The 17,027-nt window shown below is 43.9% G+C and overlaps 1 protein-coding gene across 1 annotated transcript in view; it reads left to right on the top strand.

Moving 5' to 3' along the window:
- GLT8D1 (glycosyltransferase 8 domain containing 1) overlaps nucleotides 1-16,585 on the top strand; it is a 21,053-nt gene extending 4,468 nt beyond the window's left edge. The window contains exons 2-10 of the mRNA XM_032805808.2: nucleotides 503-562; nucleotides 666-764; nucleotides 1,945-2,161; nucleotides 3,381-3,498; nucleotides 9,794-9,878; nucleotides 11,648-11,760; nucleotides 12,388-12,554; nucleotides 12,767-12,879; nucleotides 15,725-16,585. Coding sequence (XP_032661699.1) covers nucleotides 547-562; nucleotides 666-764; nucleotides 1,945-2,161; nucleotides 3,381-3,498; nucleotides 9,794-9,878; nucleotides 11,648-11,760; nucleotides 12,388-12,554; nucleotides 12,767-12,879; nucleotides 15,725-15,915 — 1,119 coding nt within the window. The 5' untranslated portion in view covers nucleotides 503-546 and the 3' untranslated portion in view covers nucleotides 15,916-16,585. The remainder of the gene's footprint in view (nucleotides 1-502; nucleotides 563-665; nucleotides 765-1,944; nucleotides 2,162-3,380; nucleotides 3,499-9,793; nucleotides 9,879-11,647; nucleotides 11,761-12,387; nucleotides 12,555-12,766; nucleotides 12,880-15,724) is intronic.
- The last annotated feature ends 442 nt before the right edge of the window (nucleotides 16,586-17,027 follow it).

Genomic DNA, 17,027 nt, shown 5'->3' with positions numbered 1-17,027 from the left:
AATGCCTGTTCTCACTTTCTGGTGACATTGTAAATAAGAAGCGGGCAGCATTATCTCCTGTAAATATAAACAAACTTGTTTGTCTTGGTGATTGGCTGAACAAGAAGTAGGACTGAGTGGACTTATAGACTCTAAAGTTTTACATTGTTTTGTTTTTGAGTGCAGTCACATAACAAAAAAAATCTACATTTGTAAGTTGCACTTTCATGATAAAGAGATTGTCTGAGGTAAATTGAAAAATATTATTTATCATTTTACTGTGGAAATATTTGTAATAAAAATAATAAAGTGAGCACTGTACACTTCATATTCTGTGTTGTAATTGAAATAAATATATTTGAAAATGTAGAAAAACATCCAAAAATATTTAATACATTTCAATTGGTATTCTTTTGTTTAACAATGCGATTAAAACTGTGATTAATAATGATTCATTTTTAAAATCATGATTAATGCATGTGCAGGCAGTGGAATGTAACTGTTGTATGTTTTCCTCTTACAGGTTTGTAAAGAGGCTTCACTTATAAACAAAGACACAAGGGAAAAATGACATTCAGAAAAGGTACATATTTAAAACAAGCAGACAAATAAAGAATTTTTGTGCTGTTAGCTTTTTCTGACCTGTGAGATTATCCTAATTACCTTTCTCTTTTTCTCTGTTTCAGTGAACATTGCCATCCTTGTACTTGCTATTGTTATATTTTTATTAGTTCTGCATCACAACCTTCTAGGTCTCAGTGACTTTTTGAAACAAGATGTAGCAGGTACAGTTGCTTTTTTTAATATATCATTGAGTTTTCTTTTCAGATCAGTAGCACAGTGCATACCTAATCCAAAACAAACCTCGCCATACTAAAATGGTTTCTGCAATATAACAACAATAAATCCCTTCTATAATGAAGTGTATTTTGAATGCATAGATTTCCTGTCTTTTTGTCTAAATTTTATGTCTGTACTCCATTAACGTTAGATTTTTACTAACTTCCTCAGAACTAAGAGGAAGTTGGTCCTGATGAGGGTGTCTGCTGTAGTCTTCATTGTAATGGGGTCATGAGTATGCAAATACAGATGGGATCCAGCAGTTTGTGCTGCAGCTACATTTAGTGAAAAATGACAGCTTTGATGGTGCAGTAGTATTGCTATGTATCTCAAGTCAGACATTCATAGATTTTAAGGCCAGAAGGGGTCATTATGACCATCAAGTCTGACACTCTGCCTAACAAAGGGCATAGAATTTAATCCAGTGATTCCTGCATGGTGTCCAATAATTTAAAAAATATCCAGTTCTGATATGAAGACTCCAATTGATGGAGAATTTACCATATTCCTACATCTGTTCAGTTGGCTAATTTAAAATACCAACATCCATTTTTGTATCTGCACATTGCAGGTATAAATAGTTGTGGGTTCGGTTTAGGTCATTTTAGATACCTAGGACTCCTGAGAGACACTCTGTCAGCTTGGGGAATAGATGACACCATAGCAGCATTAATATGGTGTTTCCATCTCAGAGGAATTAGAAAGAGAGTTGGAAGAGAGGATGGTGCTGGGAAGGGTAGAAGCGAGGGAGGCTATGTGCTGAGCTGAGAGTGCAGCTCATTGTATCTAAGACCCACTTTAGCTCTCTGTTACCAAAGCCTTGAAATTAAAGAATGAAGGAAGGAATTTAATCTAAGCTCTGATGTTCCTGTGTACCCTTCCATGCTGGCTCATTGGGGAGTTGAAACTTATATGTCTGTATAATATTATTGTAATTTTCATGTGGTGTTATTACAAGTTTGTACAAAACCTAGCTTTAAAAACTTGTAATAGTTCTGATCCCTGCTTGGGGTCTCTAAGAACAGTAGAAATAGAAATAACTGGCGGTGTTAAGAATTTTCAAACACTAATAATTTTTTATTTGTAGAACAAATATATATAAAATTCCATTCTCTTGTTCTGCAGATTCAAGTCCATTAGGACTCCAGCCTATAGATTTCATACCCGAGGCTCCTCAAAGGCTGACTGAGGAAAGCAATGATCAGGAAATTCCTGTGGTCATTACAGCATCGGATGACAGGCTTGGAGGTGTAATTGCAGCCATGAACAGCATTTACCATAACACTAAATCCAACGTAGTATTCCATATTGTCACTCTAAATGATACAGTGGACCATTTGAGGTAAACTGTGCTTTCCAGATTCAGCTCGTTGCATTAATGTCAGACAGGATTAACTTTCAGAAGAGGAAAACACCATCTGGTCCAACAATCTAGACCTTTGAAAACTAATTGTAATCCTACCTGTTTGCTTTATTACCAGACCTTGTGATCATTTCTTTTTCTGGCAGCTGTAGGTGCCTCTTGAAACTGTATATTCTGTTCGCTACTGTCGCCCTCCCTGGTAACATTCCAGGTGTAGACTGCAGTCTGTGTGGAATAGCTCTGCTTTGCTTGATTTCTGTGTTCCTGGTTTCCTAACTTTTAAAAAATGTACTACAACAAGTAAACACAGAGGATCTGTCAAAACCAGTGAGCCAAGAAAATCCAGAATTTCCAAGGATTCAGATTCTTCCAATGTTTGTCTTGTTCCCCACAATGACTAATATTCATTTTAGGGCCCAATTCTCTGAAGTCCTGAGTGCCCTTATCTCCCACTGATGTCTCAGAATGAGGCCCTTGATCCATTCTTTTACTTGTTTGACTTTCAGCTGCACACAAAAAAACTGCCATAAATGGTGGGATATTTAGTAAGAGATTTCAATTTACAGCATTAAAAAAAGAACGGTAAGAAATTTGCTTCCATAAATGTGGCAGAGGAATGATTTCCCACTCTGCTGTTGTGCATGCTTAAAGAAAACAGGTTAAACATGAGATAGAGGAAATTATTTTTTTTGATAGAAGACAGATTCCATCATAGAAAGATGAGTGCTAGCAGTGAAGTGTCCAAATTTTTAGATTGGTATTTGACCCTTTTCTGCCTTCCTCATCTCCCTTCTCCAATTAACTGGAAGGTCAAAGTTAACACTGATTATCTTGAGTAATGCTTTTTGTAATGGGAGCATGAGTTTCTGATGCTAAATACTATAATGACTTGAAAAGTAAATCTCAGAAAATTCCATTAGTCAGCACCTAGGGCCACAATCCTGCCGTGAGCTCTGTATAGGCAGACCTCTGTATCCATACAGCCCTGTACTGAAGTCAAACAGATTATATACTACATGTACATTTTATAGCTAGGGAAAACAACCAAGCTAGAGTAACCAGACCAACACTTATTTGTGTCATTATCATTTGGATGATCTCCTCTTTATTTCTGGTTTAATTTGATCTCATTTCTCATTTAACCATGCTTATTCTTTTTTGTAAATGTGCAACTTCTCTTCCTCTCTTCCCTGGACAGGGCGTGGCTGAGTAAAACTGCTCTGAAAAACGTGAAATACCGAATTTTGGATTTCGACCCTCGTATTTTGGAAGGGAAAGTGAAATTGGATTCTGAACAGGCAGACTCCATAAAACCAGTGAGTATGATGCTGATTATTTGTTGTAAATATGAATCAGTGGTAACATATGTTGGTAAATGATGTAGGCAGACGTATTTTTTATATCTGGACAGATCTGTGATTTATAGCTAGTATTTTATAGCTTTATTCTCTGTGTGTTTTTAAACCTGTATTTTCATAGATGTAAAAGTTTGCTTTTTGTCCAAACTTAATTGTACATTCAGATTAGAAATAATGAGGCAGGTATAACCGTCCCCATAGAGATTAACGCTAGGTAGTGAGTGTGGTAATTAAATATATGGCACTCTTCTGATTCTGTACTAAACCAATATACCAGCAGGGGATGCTCTGCAGTTGGACATGCTATCCCTTCAGATAATTTGTGGTTATTAAATATCCCAGAGCTCTTTTCACAAGAATAGAAGTATTAACTCCAAAGTCCTGTTCATTTTCCAATTTGGATAACTACATTCTGGTTCCCTAAAATCCACCTACATTTTCATTTGGATTAGGAGTCATTCCCTTCCTATCCTAAACTATTGCAAAATGCTGGTGTGCTCTGCAACTATGGGAACCCAAAGATTGCTACATTTCATTAGTGAGAAATATAATTCCTTGGTATAATGGGATATTTCAGGATAACAAGTATTATATAAATGTCCGTTGATTACATTATTAACCCTTTGCATCTAGTCATGATTAATATGAGTCAGTCGTTCAATCATAGCTGATTATTCCAAAAAATATGATACGCCAACTTAATTTTCCTGTTATAAGCAAAATATTTTTAAACAGCTCACATAGGCCCCAGTTCTTCTTCGAGTGCTTGCTCATATCCATTCCAGTAGGTGTACGCGCCGCGCGTGCACGTTCGTCGGAAACTTTTACCCTAGCAACTCAAGCGGGCCGGCAGGTCGCCCCTAGAGTGGCGCCGCTATGGGCGGGTGATATATACCCCTGCCGGCCCGCCGCCGCTCCTCAGTTCCTTCTTACCGCCGTGTCGGTCGTTGGAACTGTGGAGCGCGGCATAAGCTGACCTCCACATCCCTAGCTTCTCTTGTCAATTGTTCCTGTTCTAGTTAGTTAGTCATAGTTACTTAGCATACGTAGTTGTAGTTATAGTTAGACTTAGAGTTATAGTTGTATATATAGTTAAACTTCATATCGGGTAGGGCTCTGGCCCTTTCCGCGCCCGGCGCCGGGCCGATGCCTGGTTCGCCGGGGTTCAAGGCGTGCTCGACTTGTAAGAAAGCCGATGCCCACCAGTGGATCCCCACGACGCCTGCCTGAAGTGCCTGGGGGATCACCACATTTCAGATAAGTGCCGCATTTGTAAGTCTTTCCGTCCCCGAACAAAAAGGAGGCGAGACCAGCCAAACGCCTCAGGACGCTCCTTATGGAAGCGGCACTTCACCCCCGCGCCTCCCGGCAAACCGAGCGCGCGCCGGCTTCCGGCACCGGAACCCCCCGGCCACGCGAAGAGCCACCGGCACGGACCTTCTCCGGCCGGCTACCGCGAGAGGAGGCGCCTCCTAAACGTCCTCAACCCCGGCTTAAGCGGGCCCATAGGAGCACCCACTGCAAAGGCGCGGCGTCGCTGGCTGTGCAAGGGTTTCTTTGAATGCCGGGCCCGGCGGTCCGTCGAGTCGATCCCTCCCAGCTCCGCGCCAAGAAATTGGGGTAGAGCTGACTACCAAATCGTTCCACCGCCCGGAGACTGTTCTCGTCGGCGGTACGGGAACCTGGATTGCGTCTGACGAGCCGGGCACCTGCACCCCTTAATAGCAGGGGCCCCTACCCGGGCGGGCCCAGCCGCTCGCGGGTTGCTTTTTAAAAGCGGCAAGCCCAACCCCTACGAGGGCACAGGCGCGTCCCCCGGATTCTCCGACCCGGTGCCGCTCCAAGAAACAACAACGCGCACCGGTCCGGGCCGATCCCATAGGCACTTGATCACAAAGCGGGTCGAGGGAGGTTCTCGCGACGCCGCTCGAGTCCGGCAACCCCGCTCTGCGCTGCGCCGTAACACCCTGGTGGCCCGCGTTGTAACTCGACGGCAGCCCGTATTCCAATCGCGCCGATGCCAGATACCCCCATGGCAGCTATCCTGGAGCTCGGGTGGTCGAGCCGCCCGCTAAACCAGTACACGGCACCTTGGGGCCAAACGCACTCCAGGGCCGCTCAACGGCACCGTCGCAGGTCCTCTTCTCGGTACGTCCCGGAATCCTGTCAGCAGCCGGTCCGTCGAAGTCCCGGTCCGGTCAGCTGGACCCAGGTGTCGCGGGGAACTCAGGGCGCAACCGTCTCGACTCCGCGGAGGGTGCCGCCAGCCATCCCTGAAAGGGCGCTGGATAATCTCTGCTATCCCTTCTGTCCGGCCCACCATTGCCTTCCCCGAACAAGGCTCTGTATCTCTCCCGGACTGAACAGTTATTCTATCTGGATTCTGAACTATTGACTGCCCATCCTTCCAGCAAGGTTCACCGTATGAGAGCAGGGCCACAGCATCTGGGAGTTACTGGATCGCCACAGATGGCATTTACTCATCATAGCAGGGTGCTCCGCTCGTTATACTCGGTGCATGTGCATGCCGCAGAACGGAGGGCTCCCAGAGGCTATTGCACAGCGTCACGGCCCTTCGCACCTCCCCTGAGGAAGGCTGGCTCGTTCTCTTCGTGTCTGCGGAAGGTCACTCAGGAACGCTGACTCCCATGAGTAACTGGTAAGCAGCATACGAGCTACCCAGACCACCACTCATTGCCATTGGTTCACTCTTATCTTCTTCTTCTACCTGATGACAGCAGTAGCGGAACGACATCACATTTTGGTCATCTCCCCAGTGTAGACCTTGAGGAGCTCACGGCCAAGACCTCCCTTAAGGCGAAGTGGCGCTGAAACATGAGAAAATTCAGGCGAAGTACGTCTCTCGTGAGGTCGAGACGACCTGTGTGCGTAACTCTACGTTCTGACCGCCCTCTCCTTCCGTTGTTCGCCCCTGCCCTTTTTATTAAAACAGATACAGAGCGTAACGGCCCTAACAAGGGATCCCAACACTCTGGCAGTCAACCGGGCCTCCATGTTCCCCCACTCCGAGCTAAGCGGTGCTAGTATGAACGGCAAATACAAAGGTCCACCATCTAAAGACTATCGACTACCTACTATTATCCTACCAGCGCCCATTGCTCCCTCGTGGTGTTCCAATTACGGTAGTAAACGAGAGGGGACGTCATGGTGCAAGAAGCGCCAGCCCCAAGTCCACAGGACGGGCAGGAGGATGGAATCTCACTGGGCCGCAAGGTCTATTCTGCTATGGTAGCATAATGCGTTGCGAGTTTCTAACATGCATAGCTCACTTCAAGCCTGGTTACTCTTTAACAGCTGTCCTTATCCATGGTTGGCATAGGAGGAGTGCTGTCGTGGTCTCTGCGCGGTGTTCCGCCATTCCATCCTGCCTCTATGCCCCTCGGATGTCTCTTCTCACGCACGGACGCTATCGAGCTTCGCAGCCTATGGCAGGTAGCCCACGTAGGAGTGTGATTGGAGTTCAGGGTCGCTTCTCCTCTGGCATTCTCCATATCATACCGCACTCCGGAAATTACGAGAAGCGTGTCTCGTCCTTCTGCATTGTCAAGTCTTCTTCGTATCTCCAAACGGCCGTTTCCTTGGGATGTTTATCAGTTGTTTCAATAGACTATTACTACCCCCAGCGGCTTTTACTATGTTCAACAAGCAGTGTGGCCGGACGGAGCATCTCCTCTTCTTCTGTCAGGGAGGCCAATAATTTGTGTGTGGGTAATTTATGCAATTGCCACCTCAGTCCATCCTAATCGCTTGCCTTTCTCCTCCCCGGGGGGCACAATACCCTGGCGGACCATCTCAGTCGGGTCGCTTTCGTCTCACACGATATGGTCCCTGTCCGTCGCCAAGACTGTAGCCTTACGCTTTTCCCCAAGTGGGGGCATCCCCAACTGGACTTTTTTGCATTCGCTTACGAAAGTGAAGTGTCCGCTGGTTGGCTGCTCATTTCAAGGCTGCGCGATGCAGGACTCGGCAATAAGGTGCGGGAGCTTCCTTGATTCCGTGGGGAACGCACCTTTTTAATGTCCTTCCCTCCAGTTCTCAAATTAAATCATTCAAGGTCTTCTAAGGGCGGCGCAAGGACACGGGCGCTCCGCTTTTTCTCATGGGCCCACGGTCAATGGCCGACTTCAGGATTGGTACTTCTTGTCTCCTGGACGTCATGGCTCTCCAGGTTAGTTAGGATCCCTGCCTATCCCCTGCCTCTTCTACTGGACCTGATCACCGCAGGAACCGCCGCTTTGTCAGGATCCTTTCTAGTCCCTTCATTTCCTCTCGGCAGCTGGTCTCTGGGTGCATAACTGTGTGTTTCGTATTGCACTGCTCTCCCCAGTGCAGGCAAAGTACTTCTCGGCACGATCGAAAGGCCTCAAGGTCCACTTTGAGGACCGGACGTACGTAGCCACAAAGTGGTGGAAGCTGTTTTACAGTGCTGGTGTGCTGTAAAGCGCTTCCGCGTCCGCCAATGTTTCCCATCAACGATCGTCTTGGATTACCTATGGATCATGTCAAACAACAAGGCGCCTGGCTATAGTTCGGCTCCGGGTTCACGTTGGCGGCCATCTCCACTTTCACCACGGGCCGATGGCCATTTCCGCCTTTTCGCACCACTGGTCACATAGATTCCTCAAAGGGCTGGAGCGCTTTACCCTAGTCCGTCATCCAGCCCCTCCTGGGATCTTAACGTGTGTTGTTGTCTCATGTTCCCCCGTTTGACCGCTGCTATATTGCTCCGTCCTCCATTTGTCCTGGAAAACGGCGTTCCTGGTGCCATCACATCCGCTAGGCGGCGTATCAGAGCTGGCGCACCGTCGTGGACCCCATACACGGTCTTCATAGAGACAGGTGCAACTGAGGCCGGCACCGGCATTCCTCCCCAAAATTGTCTCAGCCTTCCCGTTAACAGCAGGACATATTCCTTCGTCTTCTTTCCTAAACCTCATTCTCTCGTAGAGAACAACAGTTACATTGCCTAGACGTGCGCAGGGGCGCTGCGCTCTTTATATAGATAGAACTAAGCCGTTGCCGCAGTCCACTCAGCTTTTGTCGCAATAGTGAGCGGCTCAAAGGGCTTGCGGGTCTCCTCACAGGAGGATCTCCTCGTGGGTAACGTCGCTGCATAAGAACATGTAGACTCGGCGCATCTCCCTTCGGGGCGTATAAACTGTCACACTCGCGTACGAGAGCCAGGCATCGTCGGTAGCCGTTCTACGCAGAAGTTTCCACATCCAGGCAAATCTGCAGACGGCGGCGACTCTGGTCTCCGTGCCACGTTTACTAGCATTATAGCCTGGTCAGCAGTCCAGGGAATGATGCGGCTTCTTCGGTTCTGCTGTGTTGCGCACTGGTGACCTCTCTCCGACCCACGCGTCTAGGTAAGGCTTGGGAATACACTACTGGAATGGAATATGAGCAAGCACTGAAGAAGAAAACATGGTTACTTACCTTGTAACTCTTGTTCTTCGAGATGTGTTGCTCATATCCATTTCACACCGCCCTCCTTCCCCGCAACTGTCGTAGTTTCCGGCAATGAAGGAATGCCAGGAGCGGCGGCCGGAGGGGTAATATATCACCCGCCATAGCGGCGCCACTCTAGGGGGTGACCTGCCGGCCCGCTTGAGTTGCTAGGGTAAAAGTTTCCGACGAACGTGCACGCGCGGCGCATACACCTACTGGAATGGATATGAGCAACACATCTCGAAGAACAAGAGTTACAAGGTAAGTAACCATGTTTTCCGAAATCTGATCTGCTAGCACTGATCCTTGCATTTGTGTAGAGTTCTACTGAGTTAGTGTAGTTCTGTGCAAAGTGCTCAGGCTAGTTAACTACATTGTAGAAGCAAGGCTATATGGAGCACTTAATATTTCCAAAGTGCCATATGAACATTTAGGCTGTGATATTCAAAAGAGCCTAATGCCCAGATCCACAGTGGTACTTAGGCTCCTAAATTAATGGAAGTTAGAAGCCTTCCTACCTCTGAAGATTTGGGTTGAAGTGACTTAGTTCCACTGACTTTCAATGGAGCTTGTGCTCCTAAGGCATTCAGGTATTTTTGAAAATTCTGCCCTTAACTTTTGTTTTAAAAAAGCAAAAAACTCCCATCCTTGATGGTTATTTTTCTTGTTGCATATGTTGTCATGGGTACTGGCATTTCCAGAAAATTAGTGCCTGGGATATCAGTTAGAGTTCGCCATTACTCTGTCACTTCTCATTTCTCTTGCTTGCTTGTGTTCACAGTTAACCTTTGCAAGATTCTACTTACCTATGTTCGTTCCTCATGCAGAGAAGGCTATATACATGGATGATGATGTAATAGTGCAAGGTACTGAACATTTTCTTCCTAAGTGAATAGGAATTGCCTTGGTGGAATGGATATAGTTCACTATCCTGTCTCAGATGTTACTAAATGCATCTGCCCCATGTAAAGGTACAATAACCCTGTAAATGCACCTAATCTGTATAAGTCTATACATTCAGAAGAAACTTTTTCCTATCCCTACTTGGTCAGTTTTTGCCCTGGTGAAACATAAAGATTGCTGGCTCTCATATTTGTACCTTGTCTAGTTTAACCAAGTTGTTGAGATAGTGTTGATGTTACTGTAATTTTAGCATCTAAAATATATTTTATGTATGCAAAATAAAACTCATGATTTTCCTAACACCTTTTCTTTGACAATGTTAATGTTAATTTTTACTTACTGTTTAAATCTCCCACAAAAGGAGTATTTTATTACAAAAATAAAAATTTAAGTTCTTTCAACTTTAGCAGTAAAACTACTGTAGAATTCTCAGTTCCCTAGTGAATCTTGCAGTGTTCTAGGGAGAAAATTCTTTACCTAAAAAGACTGCAGCAACAAACAAGGGACTTTTTTTTTTTTTTCCAGATTGTTTTTCATTTCATCCCCTTTATATCAGGGGCAGGCAAACATTTTGGTGTGAGAGTTGCATTGGGTTTCAAAAATTGTATGGAAGGCTGGTTAGCAGAGGCTGTGCCTCCCCAAACAGCCAGGCGTGCCCGGCCCCACCCACTCCTGCTTCTTGCCCCCTGATGGCCCTCCCGGGACTCCTGGCGCATCCAACCCGCCCTGTTCCCTGTCAGCCTCCGCCACCCCATCCAACCCCTCCTCTCATTCCTGACTGCCTCTCCCGGGACCCCTGCCCCATCCAACCACCCTTTCTCCTGACCATCCCCGGAACCCCTGCCCCTGACTGCCCCCTGCTGCCCCATCCAACCCCCTCTCCCTTCCTGGCTGCCCCCTGGAGACTTCTGCTCCCATTCAACCCCCCTGTTCCCCACCCTCTGACCGCCCTGAACGCTATCCACACCCTGCCCCGGACCACCACCCCGAACTCCCCTGCCCTCTATTCAACTTCCCTGCCCCCTTATTGCACTGCCTGGAGCACTGGTGGCTGGCAGCATGAGCACCAGAACAGGCAGCTGCACTACGTGGGTGGAGCCAGCCACGCAGTAGAGCACTGGCTCAGGCCGTGGCTCTGGAGCTGTGCTGCCCCAGGAGCTCAAAGTCCTGCTGCCCAGAGCATTGCACTGGCAGCAGAGCAAGTTGAGGCTGCTGGGGAAGGGGGACAACAGGGGAGGGCATAGGGCCTGGCTTCCTGGGCCAGGAGCACAGGGGCCGGGCAGGAGGGTTCCGTGGGCCGGCTGTGGCCCGTCGGCTGTAGTTTGCCCACCTTTGCTTTATATTGTGTATGATTTCTAATGTAAAATCCATTTCTCAAACAAAAGACCTTGGTTTTGATGTCAGCTCCTGTTGTATTCAGTGAGAGTTGGATTAGGCCCCTAGTAATCAGCAGGGTGATTTGGCCAGAGTAGCATTGGAGATGTAGGAGTTAGAGGTATACTTCCACATAATGTAAGCTTGTGTATAATTGGCATGTACTGTATTTAAAGGAATATATTTTTAAACATTTAATTGTCCTGGCCCTATTCCTTGTTTAAAAAGATGTAGCTCTGTTTTGAGCTGGGTAAGATTGTGTTGGTATCAACACTGGAACAGAGTGTACAAAAAGCATATGAACTAAAGCTTAAGCAGTATTTGTGTTTTGATTCTCTATTTGGTTTGAATTTTTCAGATGATATCCTTGAACTTCACAACACACCACTGAAACCTGGCCATGCAGCTGCATTTGCAGATGACTGTGACTCAACCTCTAATAAATTTGCCATCCGTGGAGCAGGGAATCAGGTCTGAACAGTTCAGATAAAATAATATCAATATTTCAGACTCTCATGTTCAGAATTGGCCTCTGAGTTTGTTCCTACTTACTTGCTGATAAATTTCTTGGCACTTGGATGTCAAGTATCTGACTATACCCACAAATTACTCAGATATTTGTGGGCACAACTGAAAGCCAGGTTGAGATCACATTCAAAAGTAGAGACATAAGCAGAACTCTTTGAATTTACAACTGTGGTGTCCAATGGGAGTAAGACGGTGCTGTGAAGAATGTGCAGTCTAGAACTTAACATTCTATAGATATGATTTAGTTTGTGTGTGCATATAATATGCTCGCGCTAGTGGTGAGATTGGTGATGTCTTAGATTTTAGGTATTAAGGTGAGTGAGTATTCCTGAAGGCATAAGAAAACTTTTATAGTGAAAGCTTTACACATTGTTGTGCCTCTTAAACCACATGCTCTATCCTGTACTAAAGGAAGGGAAAATTATTTTACCCACACAACAATCCTCTGCTCTACAAGGGGCACTGAATTTTTTTTTTTAACTGTGATGGAGCGGGGGGGGGGAAGAATGCTGAATGACATTTTATTTGGGAGCAGTTAAAACTAAAATTCACTTTTTGTTCTGTTTTCAGTACAATTATATTGGATTTTTAGACTATAAGAAACAAACAATCCGGAAGCTCGCCATGAAAGCCAGCACCTGCTCTTTCAATCCAGGGATCATTGTTGCTAATCTAACAGAATGGAAACTACAGAACATCACTAAGCAATTGGAGAAATGGATGACACTTAATGTAGTGTAAGTATACAGAAATCAGGGTAGACAAGTCAGGGGTTGAGGTTACTGTGACGAAGATTCACTGTGGAATGAAGGATAGTGGGGGTCTACATAAGTAGCTAGCCAGACAGAATGCAGCATGTTCCTCTGTGAAGTACCGGTAGTTATATGAAAATTAACCATTCTAGAGCTGTATCTGCACCCTTAACTAATAACTTCATCTCCCCCTCTAGAGAGGACTTATACAGCAGAACTCTGGCAGGTAACATTGCCACACCACCACTGCTAATTGTATTTTACAAGCAACATTCTAATATTGATCCCATGTGGAACGTCCGACATCTTGGTATGTATGAAATCAAATCCTGACACATTATTCGCTCCTGCTATGCTTATTACCTCCTCACATGCATTCTGTCAGGTCTGTAGCTGAATGCTGTGTTGACGCATCAAATTGACCCCCCCTTCCCTCCCCCCACCCCCAGGGATGCATCTCTTTCTGCTTTACATTGTTCTCCCCACTTTCAGAGCTCCTGCAGCCTCATTTCAGAACCAAATGATTGCTGCTTTTTAAGCTCCCAGGGGGCTTGAACAAGCTGAACTTACTTTCAAGTTTTCTACATTATTAAACACATGTAGTATATTTGGAAGAACAGATATGCCATTTCAACTCAAATGCCTGTGGCGCATACTTCGGTTTTTATTAGGGCTGTCAATTAATCACAGTTAACTCACGTGATTAACTAAAAAAAAATTAATCGTGATTAATTGCAATTTTAATCACACTGTGAAACAGTAGAATGCCAACTGAAATTTATTAAATATTTCAGATGTTTTTCTACATTTTCATACATATATATACGCACACGCACAGACTATTCTGTGTTGTAATTGAAATCAAAGTATATTTTTATTAGTATTTTTCATTCACCTAATACAGATGTACTATAGTGGCAATCGGTTGTCGTGAAGTGCAATACAAATGTAGAATTTTTTTGTTAGTCATACTGCACTCGAAAAACACAAACATGTAAATCAGCGCACTTCAAGTAACACTCAGTCCTACTTCTTGTCACAGGCAATCGCTAAGAGAAACAAGTTTTTTTTTTACATTTACAGGAAATAATGCGCTCATCTTATTATTTTAAATGTCATCAGAAAGTGAGAACAGGCATTGCAATGGTAAGCTAGCATTGCAAAGGTATTTAGTGCCAGACATGCTAAAACATTATTGCACCTTCATCGCTTCAGCGCCATTCTCAGAGGACAGGCTTCCATGCTGATGACGCTCATGAACAAAATAATGTTAAATTAAATTTGTAAACGAACTCCTTGGAGAGTTGTAGATCTCATGCTCTGTTTTTATTCCTGCATTCTGCCATATATTTCATGTTATAGCAACTCTCAGTCGGTGATAACCAGCACATGTTTTCATTAAGAACCTTTCACTGGCAGATTTGACAAAATGCAAAGAAGGTTCCAATGTCGATTTTAAAGATAGCTACAAGGCAACTTGACCCAAGGTTTAAGAAATCTGGACGTGCTTTCCCAAAATTGAGAGGACGAGGTGTGCACAATGCTTTAGAAAGCCCTTAAAAGAGCAATAGTCTGATGTGGAAACTACAGAACCAAAACCACCGAAAAAGAAAATAACTTTCTGCTGGTGGCATCTGACCAGATAATAGAAAATTAACATGCGTCGGTCCGCACTGCTTTGGATGTTATTAAGCAGCAAGCCCATCTTCAGCAGGACGCAGTTCCCCTCGAATGTGTTGAAGCATGAAAGGACGTATGACTTTTATGGATCTGGCATGTTAAATATCTTTCAAGTAATGCTGCCCACTTCTTGTTTGCATCATTGCCTGCAAATATAAAAAACGTTGTCTGAGTGGTTGGCTGAAAGAAGTAGACTGAGTGGACTCGTAGGCGCTAAATTTTAATTTGTTTTTTTTTGAAAAGCAGTGTTTTTGGTACATAATTCTACATTGTACGGAGTTAAATTTCATGATAAAAGAGATTGCCTACAGTACTTGTACAGTATATGGTGAATTGAAAAAATATTTTTTTACAGTACAAATACTTGTAATAAAAAAAATATAAAATGGGCACTGTACCCTTTGTATTCTATTATAATTGAAATCATAATACAAATGTAGAACAATCCAAATTTTAAATAAATAGTATTCTAGTTTTAACAACTAAGCTTATTTTTAAAGTGCTTGACAAGCCTTAGTTTTTAGTAGCAAGTGTTGCAGCCCTAAAGAAGCTCTGAAGTGCACTGGAAAGCCACAACGGCTCAAATGGACCAAATGGCACAAAAGCAGTGCTATAGCTGTACCTGAAATCTGGCAGTCCCAAGAGTCTTATTTGTAATAGCACAAAAGATACTCTTAGTGCGCACATTACGATAAGCACTAACAGATGTTGAGCATGAGCTTTCGTGGGTGAATACCCACTTCGTCGGATGCATGTTAGTGAATTTCCAGGGGCAGGTGTGTGTGTGTGTGTGTGTAATAATATATAATATGCAAGCAGCTAGAGATAACGAGGTTACTTCAGTCAGGGAGGATGAGGCCCTGTTCTAGCAGTTGAGGTGTGAAAACCAAGGGAGGAGAAACTGGTTGTGTAGTTTGCCAAGCCATTTCAGCAGTCCTTTGTTTAACCTGACAATGATGGTGCAAATTTGCAGATAAAACTGAAAGCTCAGCCAGTTTCGCTCTGAAGTCTGGTCCTGAAGTTTTTTTGCTGCAGGATGGCCACCTTCAGATCTGCTATTGTGTGGCCAGGGAGGTTGAAGTGTTCTCCTACAGGTTTTTGTATATTGTCATTCCTAATATCTGATTTGTGTCCATTTATCCTTTTCCATAGAGAAAAGGAAAAGGATAAATGGACACAAATCAGATATTCACCCACGAAAGCTCATGATCCAAAACATCTGTTAGTCTATAAGGTGCCACAGGATTCTTTGCTGCTTTTACAGATCCAGACTAACATGGCTACCCCTCTGATACTTAATTTGTAATGACTGACTCACTTGCCAATCCCATCCCCCATACCCCAAACTAAGGCCATCCCTTGTTACAGCTGCATCTCATAACTGTGAGGTTAAAATCTTGCATGCTAAGATGATTTTACTGTCTTTATTTCATGCTCTAATGTGCACTTGCAAATTGCTTCTCTTTCAATACAAGGCTCTAGCACTGGAAAAAGGTATTCTCCTCAGTTTGTGAAAGCTGCCAAGTTGCTCCATTGGAATGGACATTTCAAACCCTGGGGAAGAACAGCTTCTTATGCTGATATCTGGGAGAAGTGGTACATTCCGGATCCTACTGGCAAGTTCAGCCTGATCCGCAGACACTCTGAGATCCACGAGTCCAAGTGAAATGGATTTTATAAACTATTGTCATTTTCTCAGGAAACTCTTGGAGACAGCAATGTTTCTTTCAGCTGATTTGTATTACAGAGCAGTCTCTCTGCTTCTCTGGAGCACAGGGGAAAGTACATTTTCAGGTGACATGATCAACTGTACCAAACTGCATCCCTGCAGAAGAGACTTATTTCAAATATGATTGGGGAAACAGTCCAGCCGCACTATGAAGAGTGGAGAAACACCTACATGAACTAGCGTTTTTGCTAGGTAATTCCTTTTAATTACATTCTTCCAGTCCAGTGCAAGTCTTCTGTTTGATATTTTGCAAGCTACAGAAATAGATGTCTCTTGTTTGTAGGAACAGCTTTTGGGTCGCAGCCACACGCGAATCTTGCACACCAATTTTATTATAATCAAAAGCTGCTACTGGTTTCTTAGTATCTTATCTTATCCTCTGATATATGGAGCTTTATAAAAGGCACTTTCTCTTGCATGAAGACCTACTCACCATTTATATTTAACCCTTTCTTGCACTGTCTCAGTGTGTGTATGATCTTAATTTTTATTTTTCAAAGGCGACTTCAATTGTTATTTCACTGAGAATTTTTTTAATGTGATTGCCACTCAACACAAACTGTTTTTAAAGGTGTGGAATAAACTAAACTTGGTTAAAAAAATAAAATGATTTAAGGTTAATTGTTCAAGTAATTTGAGCATCAGATGACTAAAACTCATTCTGGTCTTGAAAACGGTACTTGGTCTAGTAGTGGAAACTTGTCTGTTTCAGTAGATTTTGCATCTAATTAAGAAATGCAATTTTTTAAAGAAATGAATTTCCTTGGTACTTCAATTAATTGTAAAAAGAAAATATGCAAAATGTCTTGAGTATTAAGTTTTCAAATTAGAAACATGTCAATTTCTAGAGCCTGCAACAAGTAATATCAAGCGATTAACTATTGCCTCTGCTATTTGGAAGGAGTATCAAATTACAGTGAGAACTGGCAAAGTTGAGGCTAGTAATAACTTTGTTTTTAATATATGTCAGAGGTAGTGGTACTATCCCTTATTCTATCTGGAGCACCTTCTTTTGTGATTGTCTGGTTTCTAGTAACTCACCAGGGGAA

This window comes from Chelonoidis abingdonii, chromosome 16 (genome assembly GCF_003597395.2).
Source record: "Chelonoidis abingdonii isolate Lonesome George chromosome 16, CheloAbing_2.0, whole genome shotgun sequence".
Classification (NCBI taxonomy): domain Eukaryota; kingdom Metazoa; phylum Chordata; order Testudines; family Testudinidae; genus Chelonoidis; species Chelonoidis abingdonii.
Note: the sequence above shows the minus strand (reverse complement) of the source record. Positions and strands in the feature narration are given on the sequence as shown.